The following is a 22301-nucleotide window of genomic DNA, read 5'->3' as shown; positions in this document are numbered from 1 at the left end:
AAGCCCATGTATCTTTCTCATTAGAAATAAATAAATTACTTTCAAGTGTTCACACAGCATTTCAGCTAAGAGAAAGTCCCTAGAGAGCAAAGGTCCCCGGGGCAGAATGTTGCCCTTCCAAGCTGCCCCTGAGCTGGCCAAATTGCTCATGGTTTGTGCTTTCTTCTTTGCCTCTAGTAAGAAGTGGTTGAGAAGGAAGAGTTAGGGGAAAGGGGATGGAGAAAGAACAGATGAGGCAAGAGGATAGAAGAGAAGAGACAAAAGCAAACTATTCTGCAAAGTCGTAGCCGGTATAAAAACCATCAGGTTGTTAAAAGCACGGATTTGACTCTGGGGGAGTTTTCCTGTTTCAGGAGCAATGCTGAATGGAATCAATATGAGCAAGAAGCTTCACAAGCAAGTGCCTCTTTCTACAGCGACGGCAGCAGGAGGACCAGAGAGTCGTTCTTACCATGTTTCAGATGTAGGCAGCTGTCATTCTTGGACCTGTACCTGCAGAAAATTGTGTCTTTAACAAATTTTTATTCAAGAAGTTTTTGTACATTCCAAATATGTAGCAGCTACAACACCATGTGGACTCGTTTGCTTTTTCATGGTTCTTATACCAGCCGTTTTTATTTGTGCAGTACAAGTGGTGGCCTTATTTTTAATGAAAGGAAAAAGGGGAATACGTGGGACCTCAATGATGCCATGTATTAATGTACAAGGAAGATAAACTCTATCATCATGGTTTACATTTTTTAAAAACCCAAATCACAGAAAAGGTTCTCAAGGGAAATAGAAGGTAACATATTGTATAATCATCATAAAAATGTATTTTTGCTATGTATATAGAAAAAAAAGAAGAGTTAAAGCAAGAACACAGATAACAGAAATAATACAGAAACCACAGTTCACAACCAGGATTCCAGGTGACAGCTTTTGGGAAAGTTTTAACATGTACCTTCCCACAGTCACACATTTAAAAAGTCTTTAAAAATATTATAAAGGATTTTAGGAAGGAGAGCAGAGTTAAAGAATCACAAACTACAACCACAGAATGGAGCTGTGGAAGGACGCAGGCAAGTCTAAAAAGTGCTTGGCAGAAGCATGAGAACTGACCACAAAGTCACACGGTGCCTACCTGATGTAGATTCCTGCAGTTTCTCTCTCTTCCTCTTCTTTTTCTTACCCTGGAAGAAGAGAGGCACACTGTCATTTCACAGACCGCACTGTGCGCTCAATGAATGTGACGTGAGAGTACAGCCAGGCAGAGAACAAAGGATACTGATGCCTTCTCGCTTTATATCACTCACACATACACACACATACACACACTCTGATGGACTAGGGCTGTGGCCATAGAACCTCCTTCACGGCAAGCTAGCTCCATGTGGCATTTCTTTTCTTATTAACCGCAGAAGTAGAATCCACTAGTGCTCAGTGTAAACACTACTGCAAATTCTACCCTGAACTCAAAGCTCCACAGTGCTGACCACATATCAATGGCCCCTGTGGCATGGGCATGGTCTAACCAAGGAGAGAGGCAGAAGGATAAGATAGAACCTGGAAAGTTGAAGATGATACCACAGACTTATTCCCAGCAATGAAGAAGCTTACTTCCTTAGGCACAGTACATATCATATGCACGCAATTTTAAATCTATTTCAAAATCATCTCAATGACAACGTTAAGTATTTAGGTCCCATTGATAGTGGTCTTAACTTCCATTTTTTTCATAACTCTTACCTCTCAAAAATAGAGGACAGCCACATTCCACTTCTGTGAAGGACCAACCTGTACCAGGTAGTTTTAACTAACTGCAACAGAACGTGCATCACCTTTTCTTCTCTGAGCTCCCATTTCCTTGCAGTCATAGGTCTCAAGTATCAACTCTTCCAGAATCTTCTGCACCCTACACTTCACCGCCCCCCCCATTCAGGCAGAGGTAGGGCTTTCCTTCCAAGCTCCTGGTGACTCAAGCTCACGGCCATGACCGATCTCCTCATGGGTGCTCTAAGGCAGTCTGCCCCTCGGTGCCTGGCCTTGGGTTGGTCAGGGCAGCGCAGGTCTTTACCAGCTCCCACACACTGGGAACACAGCTGGGATAGGAAGCAGCAACTCCCCGAGGCTGTGGGTGCGGAGCCTCAGAGCTAGAGAGAAGCAGCACCATGTATTCTAACTGCAAGCCAGTGTCGGCATAAATCAATATATACATTAGATAGGAAGAACTAAGGGGTTCTTCCCATGCGGAAAACAAAACTCATGTGTGGTCAACACAGAAGTACAGATAATACTGGGACACATGAAGCACTCAACCTGAAAGTTCCAACAACACAGACATTTGACTAATTTCATCCAAGAAATGTGGTGAAAACTTCAGCTATTAGCCAAACTCATAAAAACAAACTGAAGTCATGAAAACCTGTGACACCACTGAATAGGGCATTTTCCTTTGAAAACACTGAGATACTATTTTACATGATCTCAGTGCGGATAGGGACAGTGTCTGGGCACTAGCTGCCTTGGTTTTTTTATCTTTAGGTTCTATTCCTGAACTGCTATTTTAAGGACAAAATCTCTAGCTTAAGCACTGTCACTTGTTTGGCTTCTGTTTGCCTTAGGAACTGATATGAGTCCTTTTGACTGTTACAGAATTGGAATGAACAAAGTTGGGTTTTCCCTTCATTCAAGAGATATGCAAACCAGTTTCCTGTAAAAAGTGGGCAGAGGAAAAGCTTTACAGGTAAGTTCACGTTATACTCGCTCCCTGAAAACTGCCTTCTTTCCAGCCCCACAAGGAGAGAGCAAGACAGGGAAAGAGAGGGAGGGAATATGTGAGTTTCTTTTATGACCTTATTTTGTTATTTTTATTTTTTTGGACAGGCAGAGTGGACAGTGAGAGAGAAAGCTCTTCCTTTTCTGTTGGTTTACCCCCCAGTGGCCGCTGCCGGAAAAAGGGGACTAAGTGGGACCTCAATGATGCCATGTATTAATGTACAAGGAAGATAAACTATCATCATGGTTTACATTTTTTAAAAACCCAAATCACAAAAAAGGTTCTCAAGGGAATAGAAGGTAACACATTGAATAATCATCATAAAAATGTATTTTTGCTATGTATATAGAAAAAAAGAAGAGTTAAAGCAAGAACACAGATAACAGAAATAATACAGAAACCACAGTTCACAACCTGATCTGAAGCCAGGAGCCAGGTGCTTCTCCTGGTCTCCCATGCAGGTGCAGGGCCCAAGCACTTGGGCCATCCTCCATTGCACTCCTGGGCCACAGCAGAGAGTTGGACTGGAAGAGGAGCAACTGGGACAGAATCCGGCACCCCAACCGGGACTAGAATCCAGGGTGCTGGTGCCGCAGGCAGAGGATTAGCCTATTGAGCTGCGGCGCCGGCCCTTTTATGTCCTTTTAAAAAGTTAAAATTCATTACTTCAATCTATACAAGTTCACAGTACAGTAAAGCTCTTACATAGGTCAGCTCTCTCCTCTTAGGCAAACACAGGTAAGAGATGCCAGGATGGGGTCAGGAAGCGGCACAGTGACAACCCGTCAGGTGAGGGACTGAGCCTCCCACAGAGAGGACAGGACAGAGGCTCTGTACTGAGAGGCGGTGCTTACTGTGCAGAGAACCGAAGCCTGGCTCAGGGACAAAAATTCAGCTGGGGCAGTCTTCTTAAACAGGCACCGCACGACTGAACTAATCCACACAGGAGTCTGAAGTCAGGGACTCCTGCGTGTAAATTGCAGTTTAACAACCTACTACAGGGCCTTGGACAAATCACTTAACATCTCCAACCTCTCAATTTTCTCACCTGAAAAATGGAATAATAACATTTACACCACTAGCTTGTTGTGAGGCTTAGAAAATAACAGGGAAGGAACCACAAGCCAGTTCCGGACAATCGGCAGGTGGCAGTTACTAAAACAACCCCAACAACCATGGTGGAGGGTTGATTGTGCAGCGGCTCATAGAAGACGGTTGGCCTCTCACTTCCTGTGTCACAGTTGTAGCCAGTGAGTCTGGGGAACACAAAACAGGAACAAATTGTGCGATCCACTCCCAGGAATCAGTTAACATGTGTGCTCAGAAGCCGGCGCTGCGGCTCACTAGGCTAATCCTCCACCTTGCGGCGCCGGCACACCGGGTTCTAGTCCCGGTCGGGGCACCGATCCTGTCCCGGTTGCCCCTCTTCCAGGCCAGCTCTCTGCTGTGGCCAGGGAGTGCAGTGGAGGATGGCCCAAGTGCTTGGGCTCTGCACCCCATGGGAGACCAGGATAAGCACCTGGCTCCTGCCATCGGAACAGTGCGGTGCGCCGGCCGCAGCGCGCTACCGCAGCGTCCATTGGAGGGTGAACCAACGGCAAAAGGAAGACCTTTCTCTCTGTCTCTCTCTCTCACTGTCCACTCTGCCTGTCAAAAAAATATATATATATATTTAAAAAAAAAAAGACCTTTCTCTCTGTCTCTCTCTCACTGTCCACTCTGCCTGTAAAATAAATAAATAAATAAATAAATGTGTGCTCAGAAAGTTCTGGAGTCTCTGGCTGTATGACCTCAGACACACCTGCTTGCCACCACTGTCCTGCCTGTCCTTGCACCCTAAGCTGGACAGCAGCACCTGTGGTAGGGGCTACGTGCCAAACTCTTTACTGGTTAATGGCACCATCCATGCCCCTTTCTAGAGGGACTATCCTGGCTAACATTTCTAATGCTACTCTCAGTATGTGGAATATGACCTCTGCTACAGACAAATGCTAGGGTTCCCCCCAGACATACATGTTGAAATCCTGACCCCAAAGTGATAACACAAAGAGGAGGAGCCTCTGGGAGGTGATCAGGGCATGAGGGCAAAGCCTTCATGAACAGAATCAATTCCATTATAAAATAAGAGAACCCGGGCGGGAGCACTTTGGTACAGTGGTGAAGACTCCCCCGGGGATGCAGGCATCCTATATTGGAGGGTCTGGGTTCAAGTCCTGACTCCGATCCCAATTCCAACGTCCTGCTAGTGTACATCCTGGGGGCAGCAGGTGACGGCTCAGGCACTTGGATCCCAGTCCCCCAAGTGGGAGACCAGGACTGAGTTCCATGTTACTAGCTTGGGCCTGGCCAGACCCAGCAGTTGGGGGCAGCTGGGAACTGAGCCACGTGGAAGGAAGATCTTTCCCTGCCTCTCTTTCAAATAAAAAAAAAATGAAAAGAAATACTTTCTTGGGGCCGGCGCTGTGGCGTAGCGGGTTAAGCCGCCGCCTGTAGTGCCAGCATCCCCATATGGGTGCCACTTTGAGACCCGGCTGCTCCACTTCCAATCCAGCTCTCTGCTATGGCCTGGAAAGCAGTAGAAGGTGCCCCAAGTCCTTGGGCCCCTGCACCCATGTGGGAGACCTGGAAGAAGCTCCTGGCTCCTAGCTTTGGATCGGCACAACTCTGGCCATTGAGGCCAATTGGGGAGTGAACCAGCGGATGAAAGACCCCTCCCTCTCTCTCTCTCTCTCTCTGCCTCTCCTTCTCTCTGTGTGTAACTGTGACTTTCAAATAAATAAATAAATCTTAAAAATAAAAAGAAATACTTTGATTTAAAAGAAGGCTGAGGGTGGGGGAGGACCTGGGGAGCTCACTCCCCCCTCCTGTCTTGGAAGGACACTTTAAGACGGGGAACTGAGCCCTCACCAGACGCCAGGCCTGACTGAACCTCATCATCGTCTCCCAGCCTCCAGAATGGTGAGGAACAGATGGCTGCTCTTCTAAGCCACCCAGTCTATGCTGTTCTGTTAAGCAGGGTGAATGAACTCAGACACAGTAAAAATATTTTCCTCTATAAAATATAAAACATCAAGTATATAGTTTATAATGTACTTTCTCAGAAAGACAGTCTTTGCCCTATCAAGACCACATTAATGGGGCTGGCGTTGTATCACAGCGGGTTAAGCTGCTGCCTTTGATGCTGGCATTCCTGTTTCACTACCGGTTTGAGTTCTGGCTGGCACAGTTCAGATCTAGCTCCCTGCTAATGTGCTTGGGGAGGCAGCAGAAGATGACCCAAGTGCTTGGGCCCCTGCACCCATGTGGGAGACCCAGATATAGTTCCTGGGTCCTGGTTTTGACCTGAACCAGTCCCAGGCATTGCAGCCACTTGAGGCATGAACCAGTGGATTGAAGACACCCCTCCCCATAATTTTGTACTTAAAATACATAATACCTATTGTATCTGAATAAAATGTATAGTAGGTGTCACATATGTTATAATGGAATAAAAGATGTTTCAATTAGTCTGTGGCCAGTCTCTTAAATACACTGTTTTTAAGAATTGGAAAATAATGGGGCCAGCGCTGTGGCAAAGAAGGTTAAACCACATTCCATATGGGTGCCCGTTCAATTCCGAGCTGCTCGACTTCCAATCCAGCTCCCTCATAATGGCCTGGGAAAAGCAGCAGAAGATGGCCCAAGTGCTTGAGCCCACATGGGAGACCTGGAAGAAGTTCCTGGCTCCTGGCCTGCAACCATTTGGGGAACGAACCAGTAGAGGAAGACCTCTTTTTCTGTGTCTCTCCTCTTCTCTCTTAACTCTGCCTTTCAAATAAATAAATCTTTTAAAAAACTGTGCATTTAAAAAAAACAATTGTAAAATATTATAATTCCTAAAGGAAGCAATTTGATAATATGTATCAAGAACCTTAAAGTATTGACATCCTTTAATTCAACAATTTTCCACTACTATGAATCTATCCTACAGAAATAACAATTCTAAGTACACACACACCAAACAAAAAAAACCAAAATGTTAAGCACAGACATGTCACTGCAGGATTCTTATATTTCTTAGAAAAAAAATGCAACTTAAATATTTGAAAGCAGGAAAAAATGAAAATGACTAGGTAAACTTTGATATTCACTCAATGGAATGTTAATATATATAAGCACTATGCGTCACAGAAAAATGCTTTTTACATAGAAGAGTTAGATGCATGACATAAAGGGTACAAACACACACACACAACACACACAGGTCTTCAGAAAGTTCATGGAAATGCATATTATGAAAAAAAACCAAGCATGACTTCAGTTGCTTTTATAACAAAATAAACATCTTTTACTTACATTTTCAATAAACTTTTTGAAGCACCCCTGTATATACATGTGAATGATAAAGAGCACATGCAGAGAAAAATAATGGAGGCTGTTAACCATTAATGTTGCCTTTACATGGCAAGATTACAAGCTTTTCCTTTGTTCTTACCAACATTTTAATGATAAGGTTTTATATTTTGACTTTTAAAAAAATCTTTATTTAAAAATGCATTAGCACCCACAGCAAAAAAGCAAACAAACAAAAAATTATGACAGCTCAAGGCTTTCATAATATAATAAATCCATGAAACCTTTATTACAAAGTTCATTAACTTCCAAGAATAGGGAAGAGAACTAGCATTATAAATGCCCTAAAACACATTTGTTCTTGAAACCAAAAGAAACAGAATGAGTGGAAATAGAGAGGCACTGGTATGGAGAAGAGGCTTACATAATTGTCTCTTGCGGACCAGCCTGGATAAAGCTGCATATGTAGCTGTCTTTCTTTCCGTGCTAATTCATAATATTTAGCCTGTTCCTCACGGGAGAGGGCATGCCACTGAAACAAGAGAGGGAAGCAAGGAAAAAAAAAGTAAGCAAAAATAGTTGTGTATTTCCTTTTCAAACATTGCAAAATGAAAATATTAAGCATTTAACCTTTGATTCATTTTTAAATGGCAGAAGACCAAGGGCAGCAGAAATCCACTTAGAGTCTGGTGGCTGCAGCAGAACTCAAGCTTTGGTCTCTACCCTGTTCTCCAATATCACATGAAACACATCAAAGTCCCTCAAAGTACTCAAAGCAAAATGATCTCTGTCATTCACCCTTTCTATTTATCAGTGTAAGTCAAACTGAACTTCCACTGGCGAACCTCAACACCCAACTTCACCCTTTCTCATCGTTTGGTGCATATTCTGAACCCAAGTACCACTTACTTATGCAAAATGTGATCATTTCCAGATGTCTTTTGAATCAGACATACTCTCTCCCCCTCTGTCATATAAAGCATCTGAAACCTTAATCATATGATCCAGTCTATGGGGTGGGCAAGACATCAGACCTCGGCCTGTCTCCGTGTCTGCTCCATCTCCTCTCGCCAGTTATCTAGAGAGAACAGCGACAGCACTGCATACCCACAGAGGCGTATTTTAAGGCTTTTTGTGGAAAGCAAGGAGCGTTACCCAAGCATACTTCGCCATCTAGATTTTGAGGCTGTAGTTTCTGATACGGAGAACATAGCTGCGGACTGTCCAACTTTCCACTTACTTTTTTTACATAACTGATAAATCACACACCGTGTATCCCAGAACGGTTGACGTAGGCAAAGCATCCATTTGGGATGTTAAGCAGCCTAGGTTTGCACACTGTTTTGCATGTGTGCACATGACTCTGCCCACGTCCCAGCAGACAGTTTCAAGCATTTCTCCCTCCTTCCCGGATGCCAGGAACTCCCAGCTGAAGCTTCTAGGGAGAACTGGGGGGGCTTTGGAGAACCATGAGCATGGAGGGGATGGCAGCCATGGGAGCAAGAGGCCTGGACACTCCCCCCGCCCCAGCCAGGGGCCTCCCCACTCTTGCTCTCTGTGGCTCTCAGCTGTGGAGCTTCCCATTTTGCTTCCTCCCTGTTTCAGGTTAGACGATCCTTCCCCATTCACAGACACCCTGAGTATTGATTTTGCTTTCTTTCCTTTTTTTAGTGATAAAGACATGGGAAAAGGAGGATACAGGAAACAGGGAAAGAGGTTAATGAGAAGGGAAAAATTCTCCAGGAGGAGGCTATGTCCAAGTCCTCACCGACTCAGACTGTGCCCCTTCAGTGTAGCCAAGAAGCTGCCTTCAAGCAACAGAAACACCCAGTGCCTGTCTGACAACAGCACCTTCCAGGCAGGGCTCCTTCCTGCCCCAGCCTCCAGTCCATGCCCGCAGGCAGGGCAACAGACCCTATTTCCTTTGAAAGTCCCTCAAAGCAGGGCCCTCTGTGTTGGATCGAATACATGATCCATTTTTTAAGTGGAAAGGTAAAAAGCACAACACACAGCAGGACGTGGCTTGAGCCTAAAGGCAAATCAGGTAACAGGATTTTGTTTAAAAAAAAAAAAAAAATCAGGGGGAGGTGACAGAGAAAACAATCCTCAAAAAAAAAAAAAAAAAAAAAAAAAAGAGAGAGAGAGAGAGACCTGAAGCACAGATCTCTGCACTAGCAGAAAACACACAATTCAACACGCTGAGCACAAGCAGAAGGCATGTCTGGGGCGGTGGCAGCCATGGCAGTGTACATCAGGAAGGAAAAGTCACACAGCCTCTAGCAACCTGGAGTTACAGACCCCTGTGGGGCGGGAGAGCGGTGGGGAGGGCCAAACAGGACACAGTGGAAAAGATCATCCTTGACTTCTTTGAGAAAACACTGATTGGCATTTGCCACAGTTAGCTAAGTGTTAACCAAAGTGGAAAAAACAGACAAAACAGAAGTCTTCCATTTTAAATTCATTTGCTCATTCGCTTGCAAAGTATCATTCCTCTATATACAACACCTTTTATGATGCAACACGTCAGTATAATTTTAGGTAACTTATGGGAGCTTTAGAAATTGCTGAGAAAATCTGAAATCTTAAAGAGTATAAGCCCCCAAAATGTGTTTCAGGGTTAAGGTTGGGTCTTCCGCCCAAACAACTAGGTATTTTTCAGTTGAAGCAGGAAACTTATGTTGATACAAAGATGCTGGCTGATTAAAACAAAACTGAATAAAATCCAAGGAGAGCAAAAGGAAGGCACAGATGAAGCTATTTATTTGCATTTTCAATTGCTTCTGAGTTGCCTGATAGTTTCAATGCACCAGACCTGCTGACTGGAACAGTAAGTAGGTAAAACGGTGGCATACAAGATTTTTGTACTGAAAACAAAAATGAAGTCCAATACAAAATATAAACATTGCCTTTTTTTGTTGTTACAGGAATTTCTGAAACCCAACTGACTAAAATAAGTTTTTGCATCCTTTGCTTACTGAAAAATAAGAGGTTAAGTATTTTAAAAATCAAATTTAATTGTCAAGGGTAAAAAAAATTCATTTAATTGGAGAGATTTATGTGGTTCCAAAATAGTCAGATAGTAAATTTGTTATAAATAGAATTTCCTTAATAGCCAGCAAGGTCTGAAAAAAAACTAGCTTGTTTTAAAATAACAGTTGTGCTATTTTTATTTATAATGTGAATTAAGAAAGTCTTGATTAATTCATATGAACACTTCTATTGCAGAAAGACAGTAAAGATGAATAAAAATCAAAACATGAAATGTTGCAGGATGGATTTAAGATCCCCTTTTAAGAACTCTCATTATCCCAGTGTAAAACTTCATGATTTTAAAGCCAGTGACTTTAAAGAGCTAGCAGGGGCTGCCCTGCCAGAGGGGAGTTATGAAAGGATAGAAAACCTGATCTTAATCAAAGATCTCAAAGCCCTATAAATAGAAACAGGTGTCTAAATCAAAGACAGAGAGAGACCCCAAATGAGAACCATCCACGAGGACACATGCTCGGATCTGGGGATGGTTAAGGGAGCTGAGAAAGTAGCAATTGTTGGAAATGTGCATTAAAAGTCGGAAGCATACCCCCATATCATATCCTCACCTACTCTCTGAGCAAGAAAATAATTCCCGCTGGAGGGCCAAGGGGACTTTAGCTCAAAAAATAAAATGAGAGGAAAAAAAAGAAGAAGCAGAGAATTTTACACAATGTCAACCTTCCCCCCCCCCCCCCCCCCCCTTCTGATTTCTTCTTTGAGAGTGTCAGGAAAATGGTCATCAGCCTTTGGGCTTTTAAGGAGGAGTTCTTCAAAGATGATGGGACGCACTCATCTGCTATGATCTGGCTTGGGGAATCACTGTAATTATTGTTATTAAGTGTTTAAGAATTCACAGGGAGACAGGGCATTGCACACAGGACACCAGAAAAGCTATCATCTGCCACCGCACCCTACCCCTGGAACCCTGGTGTCTTGCAGATTGGAAATAGCTGCATTTGGATGCTACCCAATGGGAACCAATAAAGCAAGAAGGCCTGCTTCCCTCCTCTTCACGTGGACTGGCTACCTTCTGCATGCTTTCTGTTATGAATGCACAAAAGCACTGGGCTTGGAACACACATGGTTAAAATGATCGCCAGCAGTCAGCACAGGATTCTCACAGGGGCCCTTAGACCCTCCCCACCTGAATATTCACTGGCAGAGCATGAATTTCTCAAGAGGCTGCAAAAAGCAAGCCTACAAAAGTCACAAATTAAGAAGCCACCACACATCTTTGAAGAGCAGCAACATTTCTAAATTTCTAATTTAATTACAGCACAACTGCATTCTGAATTAGAGAAATTAAAATTTTCTGTAACACTCTTCAGATACCTAAGCGAAAACCATTTCCATCTTGCAAGATTAGTGGTTGTTGGGTAACGAATCTTAAAGTGTCCATTCTAGTTTTAGTCTGATGGCGTGTAACGGTGGCTCAGAAAAATATCAAGCATGAGTGAAAGAAGGAATAAAAGAAAGGGGGCAATCCAGGAACCTGGCATATATACCCTTCAAGAATCAGACAGCAGGGCTGGTGTTGTGGTGCAGTGGGTTACGGCCCCTACCAGTGACACCGGCTATTCACATGCTCACCCATTCAAGTCCCAGCTGCTCTACTTCCAATCCAGTTCGCTGCTAATGCACCTGGGAAACCAGTGGAAGACGGCCCAACTGCCTGGGCCCCTTGTACCCACGTAGGAGGCCTGGATGGAGTTCCGGGCTCCTGGCTTAAGCCCAGTCCTGGCTGTTGCAGCCATTTGGGGAGGGAAACAGCAGATAGAACATTCTTCTCCCTCTCCACTGTCCCCTCCCCCTCCCTGTAACTCTACATTTCAAATAAATAAATAAATAAGTCTTTAAAAAAATAAAGGAAAAAAAAAAAAGAATCAGAGAGCAATCTCTAGAATCACAACTTCTCTTCCATTTAGAGTTTCAAAGTAGAACAGATCTGCTCCTGTCTTAGTAGGCATGGCCACCTCTCTTGGCCAGGCTGGTTTCCCAAAGGCCCTGCTGCAGCCTCCTAATGACTAAGAGCTTTCTGCACACTAACTGGGGTCTACAGTTCCCCATGGGCTCCCTCATGTCCCTGCTGAAGTACACCCGTTTCCGAAGGCCCCTCTCCAGTCTCCCCCTGTGCTTTCTCACAGAATCTTGTCCATTCCATCCACAGAATTTATCACAATGTTAGTTTTCACTGAGTGGTTTTATGTGCAATGTCTGCACTCTGCAAGCTCTAAAAAGCCAATAAACCCTATTTGTTTTATTCAGCAATGATTACCTAATACCTAGCACGATGCCTAGCACATAAAAGATGCTCAATAAGTATTTGCTTTAAAAATTATAATGGTAAGAACAGTTATTTATGGGAAGTTTCTTGTGTTGTAGGTACAATATAAGTCGTTTGCCATGCATTATACCATTTAATGCTCCTGAAGACTATATTAAATCTTATGCCCTTAATTATTTCCCAAAGTGCATGCCAGTTATACAAAGGCATTCAATGACCACCTGACAGGTAACTAAATCTGGCCAGATTTCAGTGAAGCCATTTCATGGTCGCCACAAACATTTATATCCCATCCCACTACTTACCCTTCTGCCTAGGATCTGGTTGATAGCTGCACTTTCTTTTAGAGTACACTCAGCTACGACATTCGCTCTCATTTCTTTCATGTATAACATAAAAGCGTTCAGAGGCTTCTTAATGTGAGGTCTTTTTGGCTCCTGCTCCTTTCTCTGTTCATGCTGAGGCTTCCTAAAAGGTGGTGGTGGTGGCGGGAGTGGTCAGGGGAAGGGTCAGAAGAAACAAGGAAGAGACGAGAGGGGGAGAGAAGCGAGGCATCTGTTTTTATCAGGGCATTCAGGCTGGGCACAGCCCTCCCAGCTCTCCACAAGCCCCCAGGACACATCAGTTTACAACAGCAACTCTCAATCATTGGATGAAACGTTTGAGGCACAACCAACCAAACCCCCAGGGCCTCTCACTCAGTGTCTCTGTGTAAGTGTACTGTGATTTGAGAAAGCCTGCCTATGGCTGGAGAAGCATTTAACCTGAACTCAAGTGTATTTGGAATGGTGAAGAGGTTCTAAGGCCTATGTCTTTGAGTTCCTTGGTCCCCCCCTGAAGAAGCTGGGCAGAAGTTCTCAACGCTTCCTGGGGGGCAAGTGGGCAGGTGGCAAGGACCACTTAGAGACACTAATGAAACCACAGATCCTTTCCCCCAAAGAAATGTACGTGGTCTTTGCTTGCACTTGCAGGGGCTTTATGGGCCCCACATGGGGCCTCCCCCAGCCACACTCTCATCCACCAGCTCTACACTGAGCAGCTCTGTTACTAGTTTCTTTAGGATACATTAACTGATCCCTGCTCTAACAGTCTGAGACAACCCTGGCTCAGCAGGGACTCCTGTGCTGTTGAAACCCAGGCCAGGTAATTGCATTCCAGAAGGAAGTGCCTTACACCCTCCCATCTACTTCACTCAAGTAGTAAGAGGTTCCCCCCAAGAGTCTGTAACCCATGTGGGAGACCTGGAAGAAGCTCCTGGCTTCAGCCTGGCCCAGCCTTGGCTGTTAATAGCCATTTGGGGAGTGAACCAGCAGGTGGAAAGTCTCTTAATCTCTCTCTTTCTCTCCCTTCATCTCTAACTCTGACTTTCAAATAAATAAATAAATCTTAAAACAAAACAAAAAAACCTGGTGATAAATGGCTGCACAGCTCAAGATTCATGAACGCCTGTGCTCTGCTGTGTCCTCCACTTCTTGAGGTTCCTGTGGTCTGTTAAGGTCAGTGCTCCTTTCCAATCTGAGATTCAGAATGAGCGTGGTGAGAAGCAAGCTGCTTAATGTGCCCCGGGGACACAGCTTTTGAGGCAGAGCTATGCTGAGTTTCCTAACCAGAGAGACGGGGAGAGAACAGTCGTGGTGGGGAAGCAGTAAGGCTGTGCGGCTCAGTGTCTTAAGGTGCTCACGGAGGAGGCCAGGTACATACGTACACGTGCATTAGGTCGCTGTCAGTGTGGGGGTGCTCCTGTTTGACCTGAGGTGTCACAATAGCTGGATGAGGGATGCCAGTTGTGTGGGGACCTGGAGGACCAGGAATCATGTGATGGGAAAACCTAGAAGAGAAGAAAAGAGAAAAGTATGCACTGCGGGTTGAGGTAGCCACGGCAACAATGACTGCTATTGGCTAGGAACAAAAATATAAACATATGCACAGGAATATTAACTATAAATTAGAGTGAGCTGATAATTATTTTTCCTTCTGTATTCAGGTACAAAATATAATTATTCCCTGTAGTTTTCTCAAACTAATAGTAGAATCTGACATTTTCCCTGGGAGGCATTAAAAAAAAAAAGTGAATCATTTTTCTTGCAAAGCAATTTTCAAACAAGAACTTCAATAATGGTAATTATCAGAAATATAACACTTTATTAAATTATTTAGCTTTTAAAATGATTTTTAAATGAAAGCTTAAAGACATTGCACTTAAAAAAAAATCTCTGCCTACACTGTGAAACAAACCATCACGCTCAAGAGTCTTTTCATATTGTTGGCTTCTTCCTTAGTGTTCGGAGAGAACAAGTGAGAAAAGGGACAGGAAAGCTGTCTTCAGTCCCTCGTTTAGTCAGATTTCCATTAACATCATCAAAAAGGACTTTCTATCCAGAAACAGAGCCATGTTTGAGAGATCTGGCCTCATGAAGAACGGGTAACGGAATGAAGGGGAAGGATTTAAATAAAGAGAGGGACACAGTTTTTGCATTAGGATAAAAATTACACCTGCTGAAGGCTTTTTTTCTGAATGTGGCTGCAGAGTGTAAAAAAACATGAAAACATCCACCACCAGCCAACACAAAGGAGAGAAACTGCCATGCAAGAAAAATAAAATAAATACAGATGGTATTTTCAACAACAGCTTTGGACAAATTTTGTATATGCTTAGAAATTTTTGTTTTTCAAATGGTTTCAAAGTAAACATTTAATTCAGCAAGCACAACATTCACGGTCTTTCATCACAGCCTGTACAATTCCTTCATCTGGAAAGGAAAGAAGGAACTCTGCTTGGAGATGTCATATTTCAGAAGCAAATTTTAAAATATTAGGAAGCCAGGGTGAAAATACAAATATTGGACCAAATAACGATGTATACTAAACATACTATTTGCAGAAATAAATTATGCTAACTTATTTGCCTGTGAGATAACCCTGTCATCAGGTGGTTCTTACACTGTTAAAAAGTGTAAAAAAAAAAAAATCAAGATATTTGAAGGGGAAGGATATTAATTCCATTCCCCCACTCCAACCAGCTAGATTTACAACTCACTGAACAAATAACATACGTATTTTTGAAGCTGAAATTCACCACAGAAACTGTGAATTTCGAACCTACATAAAAAAAAGATTCGCAACCAGTTAGGAGCCCCGTACTGGACTCCAGGCGCAGGGACACTGGGATCCCACGAGGAAGCCACAGGACACACAGATGACACACCACGCGCAGGTGTGCGCACCAAGCACAGGGCACGGAAGCCTTCCTTTCCAGAAGCAAAAGCATTACACAAAGCAGCCTCAAAGTGTGGCGTGGCAGCGCTCACCGAGCTCTGCGCGCGCTGACATGTCCCCACAGGGCCTGATTCACACACTAGGACGCACACGCGGGATGGCCCCACAAGCCTGGGAGCACGGTTCCCGCCCTCCCGACGGCCGTGGTCCACGGAGGCTCTGGACTAGCGGGGGCGTTTTTAAACACTGCTGCATGCAGCTGTTCCAACTTTCCTCAAAGGAAGAAAATTACAGAACTCACACCAAACCAGTGTTTATCCTACTCCCCTGCCCCACCCCTAAGCTCAATCAAGCTTTTCGTGTTAACAACGTCCGTTTCCGGGACAGTTCTCATCCCACGGCCAGGTGGCAGTGTCTCCCGTGTGGCTGGTCCCGCAGGGGCGCAACGTGCAGCTCCTAAACAGGGATCTCCATGACGCCTAGTGTGGGAGCCAGGCGCACTGCGCAGACACTCGCGTGGCTGAGACGCCCCCTCCGAGCCGCCCGCGAGGCAAGCAGAGGCGCACAAGATGCAAGCAGGAGAAGAGCCGCTTGGCCTCGGGCGCCCGGGGATCCTCCTCCACCTACCTGGACATGGAAGTGTCGACTGACAGTGAGGACGGGTAGGGTTGCCTGAATCCACCCGAGATGGGATATACAGGCTGACCTTGCCTGAGGTCACAGAAGAAAGGAACCCGTCAATGACAAAACACCAGTTACCAACCAGCAATACGAGTTTGGCGAAGGGAGACGTCGGGAGACGTTTCGTTTCAGTAGAACCTTCTGGGGGTGTTACAGACCATGGCATTTCTTCGGGTGCATAACGGTTTCCTTTCCTTACCCTCCACCCAATCACAGCATCCTTTACCTTGAAGAAAATCTCCTGCCTTCAACTTTGCAAGCAAACAAGTCCCTTCCCCACTCCCAACCTCACTACCACCAGGAACAAAGCAGGCACTTCGTGAACACTCAGTGCACTCCTGAGAAGGGCGACAGAGTCCCTTCGGAAAAGGAGCTCAGTGAATCCTGCATCAGAATCTTCGAGAATGTCAGGGAAGGGCAGAAAGGGGACATACACTTTCATGGTCACATGAAAATGGACAAATGTGTTGAAAACGCTGCATCCCCCCTGTCCCCGTAGACACGTGTGAGAGTCCAGAAACAAACGAGCAATGCACTGGAGGTATTTTCTCTGCCCCCAGAGAAGTCTACCGTTCCCTCTGTTCTTTCCACCTCTGGCATGTTTCCTTTCACAGTCTTGACTCCCGCTGCCAGAGATGCAGGGGGACACAGGATTATCGCCCCTAAGTGGCGAAGTTCAGACAGAATAATTGATGTAGGTTTGAAAGTGTACACATAATCACTTAAATTCAAACAGAGTTACTCATCTACAGAGACAGACAGAAAGGGAAGGAGCGAGCGAGCACACTGGGACGCCCAGGGGAAGAGACAACGTCTGGACATCTGCATAGGGAGACGGGGGCTGTGGGTAGATAGCCAAATGGAGGAGGCAGAGGAACCTCTGCTCAAGTTGAAGCATCGTTTGTTTCCCTGGAGGCAGAAATGAGTGGGGGAAGAATGGAGAGGGGTGGCAGTGGGAAGAGAAAAAGCTGTATGCTAATAATCCAACCACAGAAATAGGCTCTACGACATACAGTTATTTTCTTCCCAAAATGTATTTCCTTCATTTGCATAATTTAAAAAATTTCAAAGACAGCAATAAGAATGTTTTTGGAAATAAACAAAATAAAGAATATTAGCTATTTGGATTATGAAAAAAAAAATGAAAGCCCTAAAACCAGTGTTTCTGATTCCTCTGAACTCAGACTGGATGCTTATTTTATTAAAAATCAAAAGATGCTTTAATTTCATTGAATTTCTCTCAACTTATTTGTCATTTACCTTACTTGCTCACTTATAAGCAAAGGTAGATATCCAATATGTCTAAGTTCATGTTTCAAAAATAGTAAGTTTTTCATAAAAATAATGGAGAAGAAAAACCACACTGAGTACTAACTTTGTATAGGCATAGCAAATGCCCAAAGCCACAAATTGAATCCATAAGACTAAGAGCTTCAAAGCAAAAGGCTACAGTCATTTTCTACACATATTAGCAAACAGATTCAATCCATTTCAAAGTCTGTTTGGCTTTTTTTTTTTTTTACTCTTTTAAAATTGAAATGAAATAAAGTTAGCACCTTGCTTGTTGATGTGAAATTTCTTCAACTCCTCAAGTGTTACCACTCAAGCAGCTAATGTCCATGAATGCAAAGTGGAAGAACATGTGTTCAAACACCTGGATGAAGGTTGCAAGCGGGAGCTTACCAGCCAAGAGGTGGGGTAATCTGGCCAACACCACCAGGAGACAGGGGGTAAAAGGTAGGGATGTCAGGAGCTGCAGGATGTCTGGACATGCCTATAAAAAACAACAGAGAGCGATCAGGCTTGGACACACAGGGCACTTGACCGGAAGAGCGAAGGAAAAGTGATGATGAACAATGCCTTCTGCCATTAACACTTAAAATCTAGCATGAAGCAATATTTACTCATCTGATCCAACAATCAGAAGTCACTTTGTGAGCTTTTCTCAAGATTTCAACAGCTGAGAAAACAGGGGCTTCAGCTGGTAGGAGGGTACGTTCAAAAGCTTTGTGGAAAATGGAATTAAAAGACAAGTTTATTTTAGTGGAAAAACAACTTCATTTTTTCAATTCGTGCATACTTTCTTCACAGCACACATTTCCATGAACCGTTTGAAGATCCTCTGTAGATCCCAAGGAACTCCTGAAGGAGGAAACATGTAGCCAACGAGACGGCCTCCCGAACAGGCAGGCACCTACATGATTTATTCTGCCCTCATTATTTCACTTTGGTTACGAAAACGGTAGACAACTGTTTTTGTGTGGAATAGAAAAGTGACAGCCCCATATGAATGCATGGCCTGCCATGGTACTCAAGGATTAGGTAAATTGCTACTTTCATACTTGCATTGGTTCCCTTATGGACACAGATTGGGGAAATGTGACACCTCAGAGGATCAAAGATTAATTAGGAATCATCTTCTGCCCCACAATGGTCACACTTGATATGATTCATTTGGTCTCTGCCACTTTAGCTCCAACTAAGCTCTTCATCGAGTTGAGTCCTCTGGGCTCCGAGGTCAAGCCGTTCTGGATTAGTTGTATGCACAGAAAATGACAGTGCCACCAAATTGTTTCTGGAGCTTGCAACTCCCTGGCGTACACTGTCCTATCACTGTGAAAACCACCTAAAGATTTTGCCTAATCCTAGTCCCACGTGGCACCCCTTTGTTTATACCTTATCTTAGGTACAGGAGGAAAAAAAAGACAAGAAAATGTGGAAATTATTAAGACCTAAATTTACTGTATTTGGGGAAAGTGATTCTGAGTAAAAAAGAGCCACATTAGTTTCCTCACACAATGAATTAAGGTTTTAAATGACTGGGGGTCCACATGTAAACTCATACTCCAAGGGCTGACCTTCTCCCTCCCTGATCGTGCCTCAGTGTTGGGAAATACACTGGCTAATTTGTGGAATTAGATAAGTGCATGAAGGAGATCCTTTAAATATTCTGGTTTTTTTTTTTATTACTACTTAAAAAAGCCTATGGATTTCACTTGGATCTTAAAAGATATAGAAGGCTTTGAACATAGGGGAATGACTTTAAGAAGTGCTGCCCTCGAAATTGATGTTAATTTTTTTTAAGATTTATTTATTTGAAAATCAGAGTTAGAGAGAGAGAGGTCCTCCATCCACTGGTTCACTCCCCAGATGGCGGCAATGCCCCAAGCTGTGCCAATCCAAAGCCAGGAGCTGCTTCTGGGTCTCCCACATGGTTTCAGGGGCCCAGGGACTTGGGCCATCTTCCACTGTTTTCCCAGGCCACAGCAGAGAGCTGGATTGGAAGTGGAGCAGCCGGGACTTGAACTGGTGCCCATATGGGATGCTGGCACTGCAAGTGACAGCTTTACCTGCTATGCTATACAGTGCTATCCCCCAACTGACGTCAATTTGACTTTGAAGTTATCACAAACCATTTCTGGATCTTACAGAATGCAAGATAGGAAGGAGGACTGACTTTAATGTCTCAACAGAGTTTACATGAGATCATCTCATGCTTGCTGTTTTTAAAGCAATACTGAAATCATCTGAATCTTTTTTTCTAGAATACTGATTCTTTTGGTTACGGTGGAGTGTGAGGCCAGTGGACTGGGACCTGGGGGAGAAGGGTGTGTGAGAAGGTCCTGGTGGCAGTGTGGATGCTAAGGGAGGCTGCAGAGGTGATCCTTGATGGTTCAGTCACTGAGAGTCTTTCCACTCGCTGCCTCCCTCGTTCTGAAGTCCAGATGCCTCCCCATATTTCAGCGTCCACAGGGGGATTTCTCGCTTTTGAAGAAAAATACAACCAGACCAACTTAGAACATGAAAGCTTGATGGAAATCTCAATGACCTTCACAAGTTGCAAACCATAACTATAGGTCATACCTAGCTGAATTATCTACTTTAATTCCTTTCATTTGCAGATGTAGAAATTCAGTTCTGGAGTGATGAAGTGACTGCTCAAGTATCTGTTTTGGGGACATATAAAATGTGCTTTGTCCTGGGTGAGGCCGTCTGGTGGCGCTGGGAGGTCTGTGGGCCCCTCAGACATAGGTAGAATGTCTGTCACAAGCAGGCTATCAGCTGTGGCTGGAAAACTTGTCTCCAGACCGATCAGCATGGCCCGCACTAACAGCTTCTTGTGCTGCATTTGTGACCTTGCGCTTTTAAATCACACCTTCAGGGCGGGTGCAACCTTTCACCCAGAGGTAGCAGAGGAGGGAGCTGAACCCCTAAAGGAGACCAGCTATCTCCACGAGCCCCAAGCCAATCAACATACAGTATGTGAACCCCCCCATCCAACGGGCACCCCCACAGAATGCCTTCAAAACCCTGGGCACTTCCTGAAAGCCAGTGTCCCCTCTGGGCACTCTGCCTGGTCTCCTCTTGGACGCTTCTCTGTCAAATAAAAGTTTCTGCCTCTTTGCAATTTGTTTCTTGGCTTTCTATTTCTATACTAAGCTGAGGAAAAGAACTCATGAAACTCATTCCAGCAACCGCTCACCCCGCTGTGACCGGTAACACCAGTGGGACCCAGAGAGGCAACTCACTAGCTGCCACATATCTTTAAGCAGACAACCCTAGAATTCTGTCCTGCTCCTAGCCCATGTTCCATGGACACTGAGAACCCCATGGCAGGGAGTCTATGTGGGAGTGAGCCAACAGAACACACACACAAACTAGTTGGATCCCCTATTTCTGTAGAAGGAAGGTGGCAACCATCACTCACTTATTACCTGCTCTGTGTTAGGTCCTATGCGGGTAAGTGGACTGCATTTTTATCTACTGAAATTCTACTTTTCCTTTTTTTTTTTTTTTTAGGATTTAGTTATTTTTTTCTTTTCTTTTCTTTTCTTTTTGACAGGCAGAGTGGACAGTGAGAGAGAGAGACAGAGAGAAAGGTCTTCCTTTGCTGTTGGTTCACCCTCCAATGGCCGCCGTGGTTGGTGTGCTGCGACCGGCGCACCGCGCTGATCCGATGGCAGGAGCCAGGTGCTTCTCCTGGTCTCCCATGGGGTGCAGGGCCCAAGCACTTGGGCCATCCTCCACTGCCCTCCCTGGCCACAGCAGAGAGCTGGCCTGGAAGAGGGGCAACCCGGACAGAATCCGGTGCCCCAACCGGGACTAGAACCCGGTGTGCTGGCGCCACAAGGCGGAGGATTAGCCTAGTGAGCCGCGGCGCCGGCAGGATTTAGTTATTTTTAAAGTCAGAGTTAGAGTTAGAGAGTTAGAGAGAGTTAGAGAGAGAAAGAGAGAGAGAGAGAGAGAATCTTCCATCTGCTGGTTCATTCTCCAGATGACCACAATGGCTAGCACTGGGCCAGGGCAATCTGGGTCTCCCATGTGGGTAGCAGGGATCCAAACACTTGGGCCATCTTCTGTTGCTTTTCCCAGGCCATTAGCAGGGAGCTGGATTGGAAATGGAGCAGCCAGGACACAAACCGGCACTCATCTGGGATGCTGGCATCACAGGCAGTGGCTTTACCTGCTATGCCACAACATGAGCTCTCAAGAAATTCTACTCCTATTTCAGATGCCCCCCTCCCAGGCAACTTTCTTCTAACTTTTGTCACTCTGAGAAATCTCTTTCTCCTCTAAATTTACAACTTCTAGTTTATACCTTGCCAATCTGTGTATCAATACAAGGCTGTCTTTAGAAAAGACCCTCAGTGAATATTTACAAATAATTGCAACAAACGAACCAGTGAAATAAATGGACCCATTTCCTATACCAGGTCAGTATTACTAAGCATGTCTGTGATGTGGCTTGGGTCACTGTATGAATGGATAACGGATCTGGAGTTTCTAAACAGCTCAATGTACATTTAACACTCCGTTTCCACAGATTCCTAGAAGTACGTTCCTTTCTGCGAGCTGCCATGAGAACTGAAGCCACATTTCACACCATTTATTAATCTAGTATTTACTAAACGTTTACTGTATGCTAGAGGATATACTCAATGTAGCCTTAAAGATTTTTAACCTTGTAATTAACTTCTGTAAATACATGAAGTATTTACA

The 22301-nt window shown here is 44.5% G+C and overlaps 1 protein-coding gene across 4 annotated transcripts in view; it reads right to left on the bottom strand.

Annotated features, from left to right (window-relative positions):
- The window catches only part of LEF1 (lymphoid enhancer binding factor 1), a 137520-nt gene that overhangs the window by 16118 nt on the left and 99101 nt on the right, over positions 1-22301 (bottom strand). The window contains exons 5-11 of one of the 4 annotated variants that reach the window (XM_062199126.1): positions 17985-18075; positions 16248-16331; positions 14110-14232; positions 12710-12872; positions 7515-7622; positions 1124-1172; positions 452-492 (exon numbers count right to left, since the gene is read on the bottom strand). In XM_062199126.1, the coding sequence (XP_062055110.1) occupies positions 458-492; positions 1124-1172; positions 7515-7622; positions 12710-12872; positions 14110-14232; positions 16248-16331; positions 17985-18075 (653 nt within the window). In that variant the 3' untranslated portion in view covers positions 452-457. The remainder of the gene's footprint in view (positions 1-451; positions 493-1123; positions 1173-7514; positions 7623-12709; positions 12873-14109; positions 14233-16247; positions 16332-17984; positions 18076-22301) is intronic. The other 3 variants (XM_062199125.1, XM_062199128.1, XM_062199127.1) reach the window with 3 other exon arrangements.

The sequence above is a fragment of the Lepus europaeus genome, chromosome 8, assembly GCF_033115175.1.
Source record: "Lepus europaeus isolate LE1 chromosome 8, mLepTim1.pri, whole genome shotgun sequence".
NCBI classification, from domain to species: domain Eukaryota; kingdom Metazoa; phylum Chordata; class Mammalia; order Lagomorpha; family Leporidae; genus Lepus; species Lepus europaeus.
This window is presented reverse-complemented; position numbering and strand designations above follow the sequence as displayed.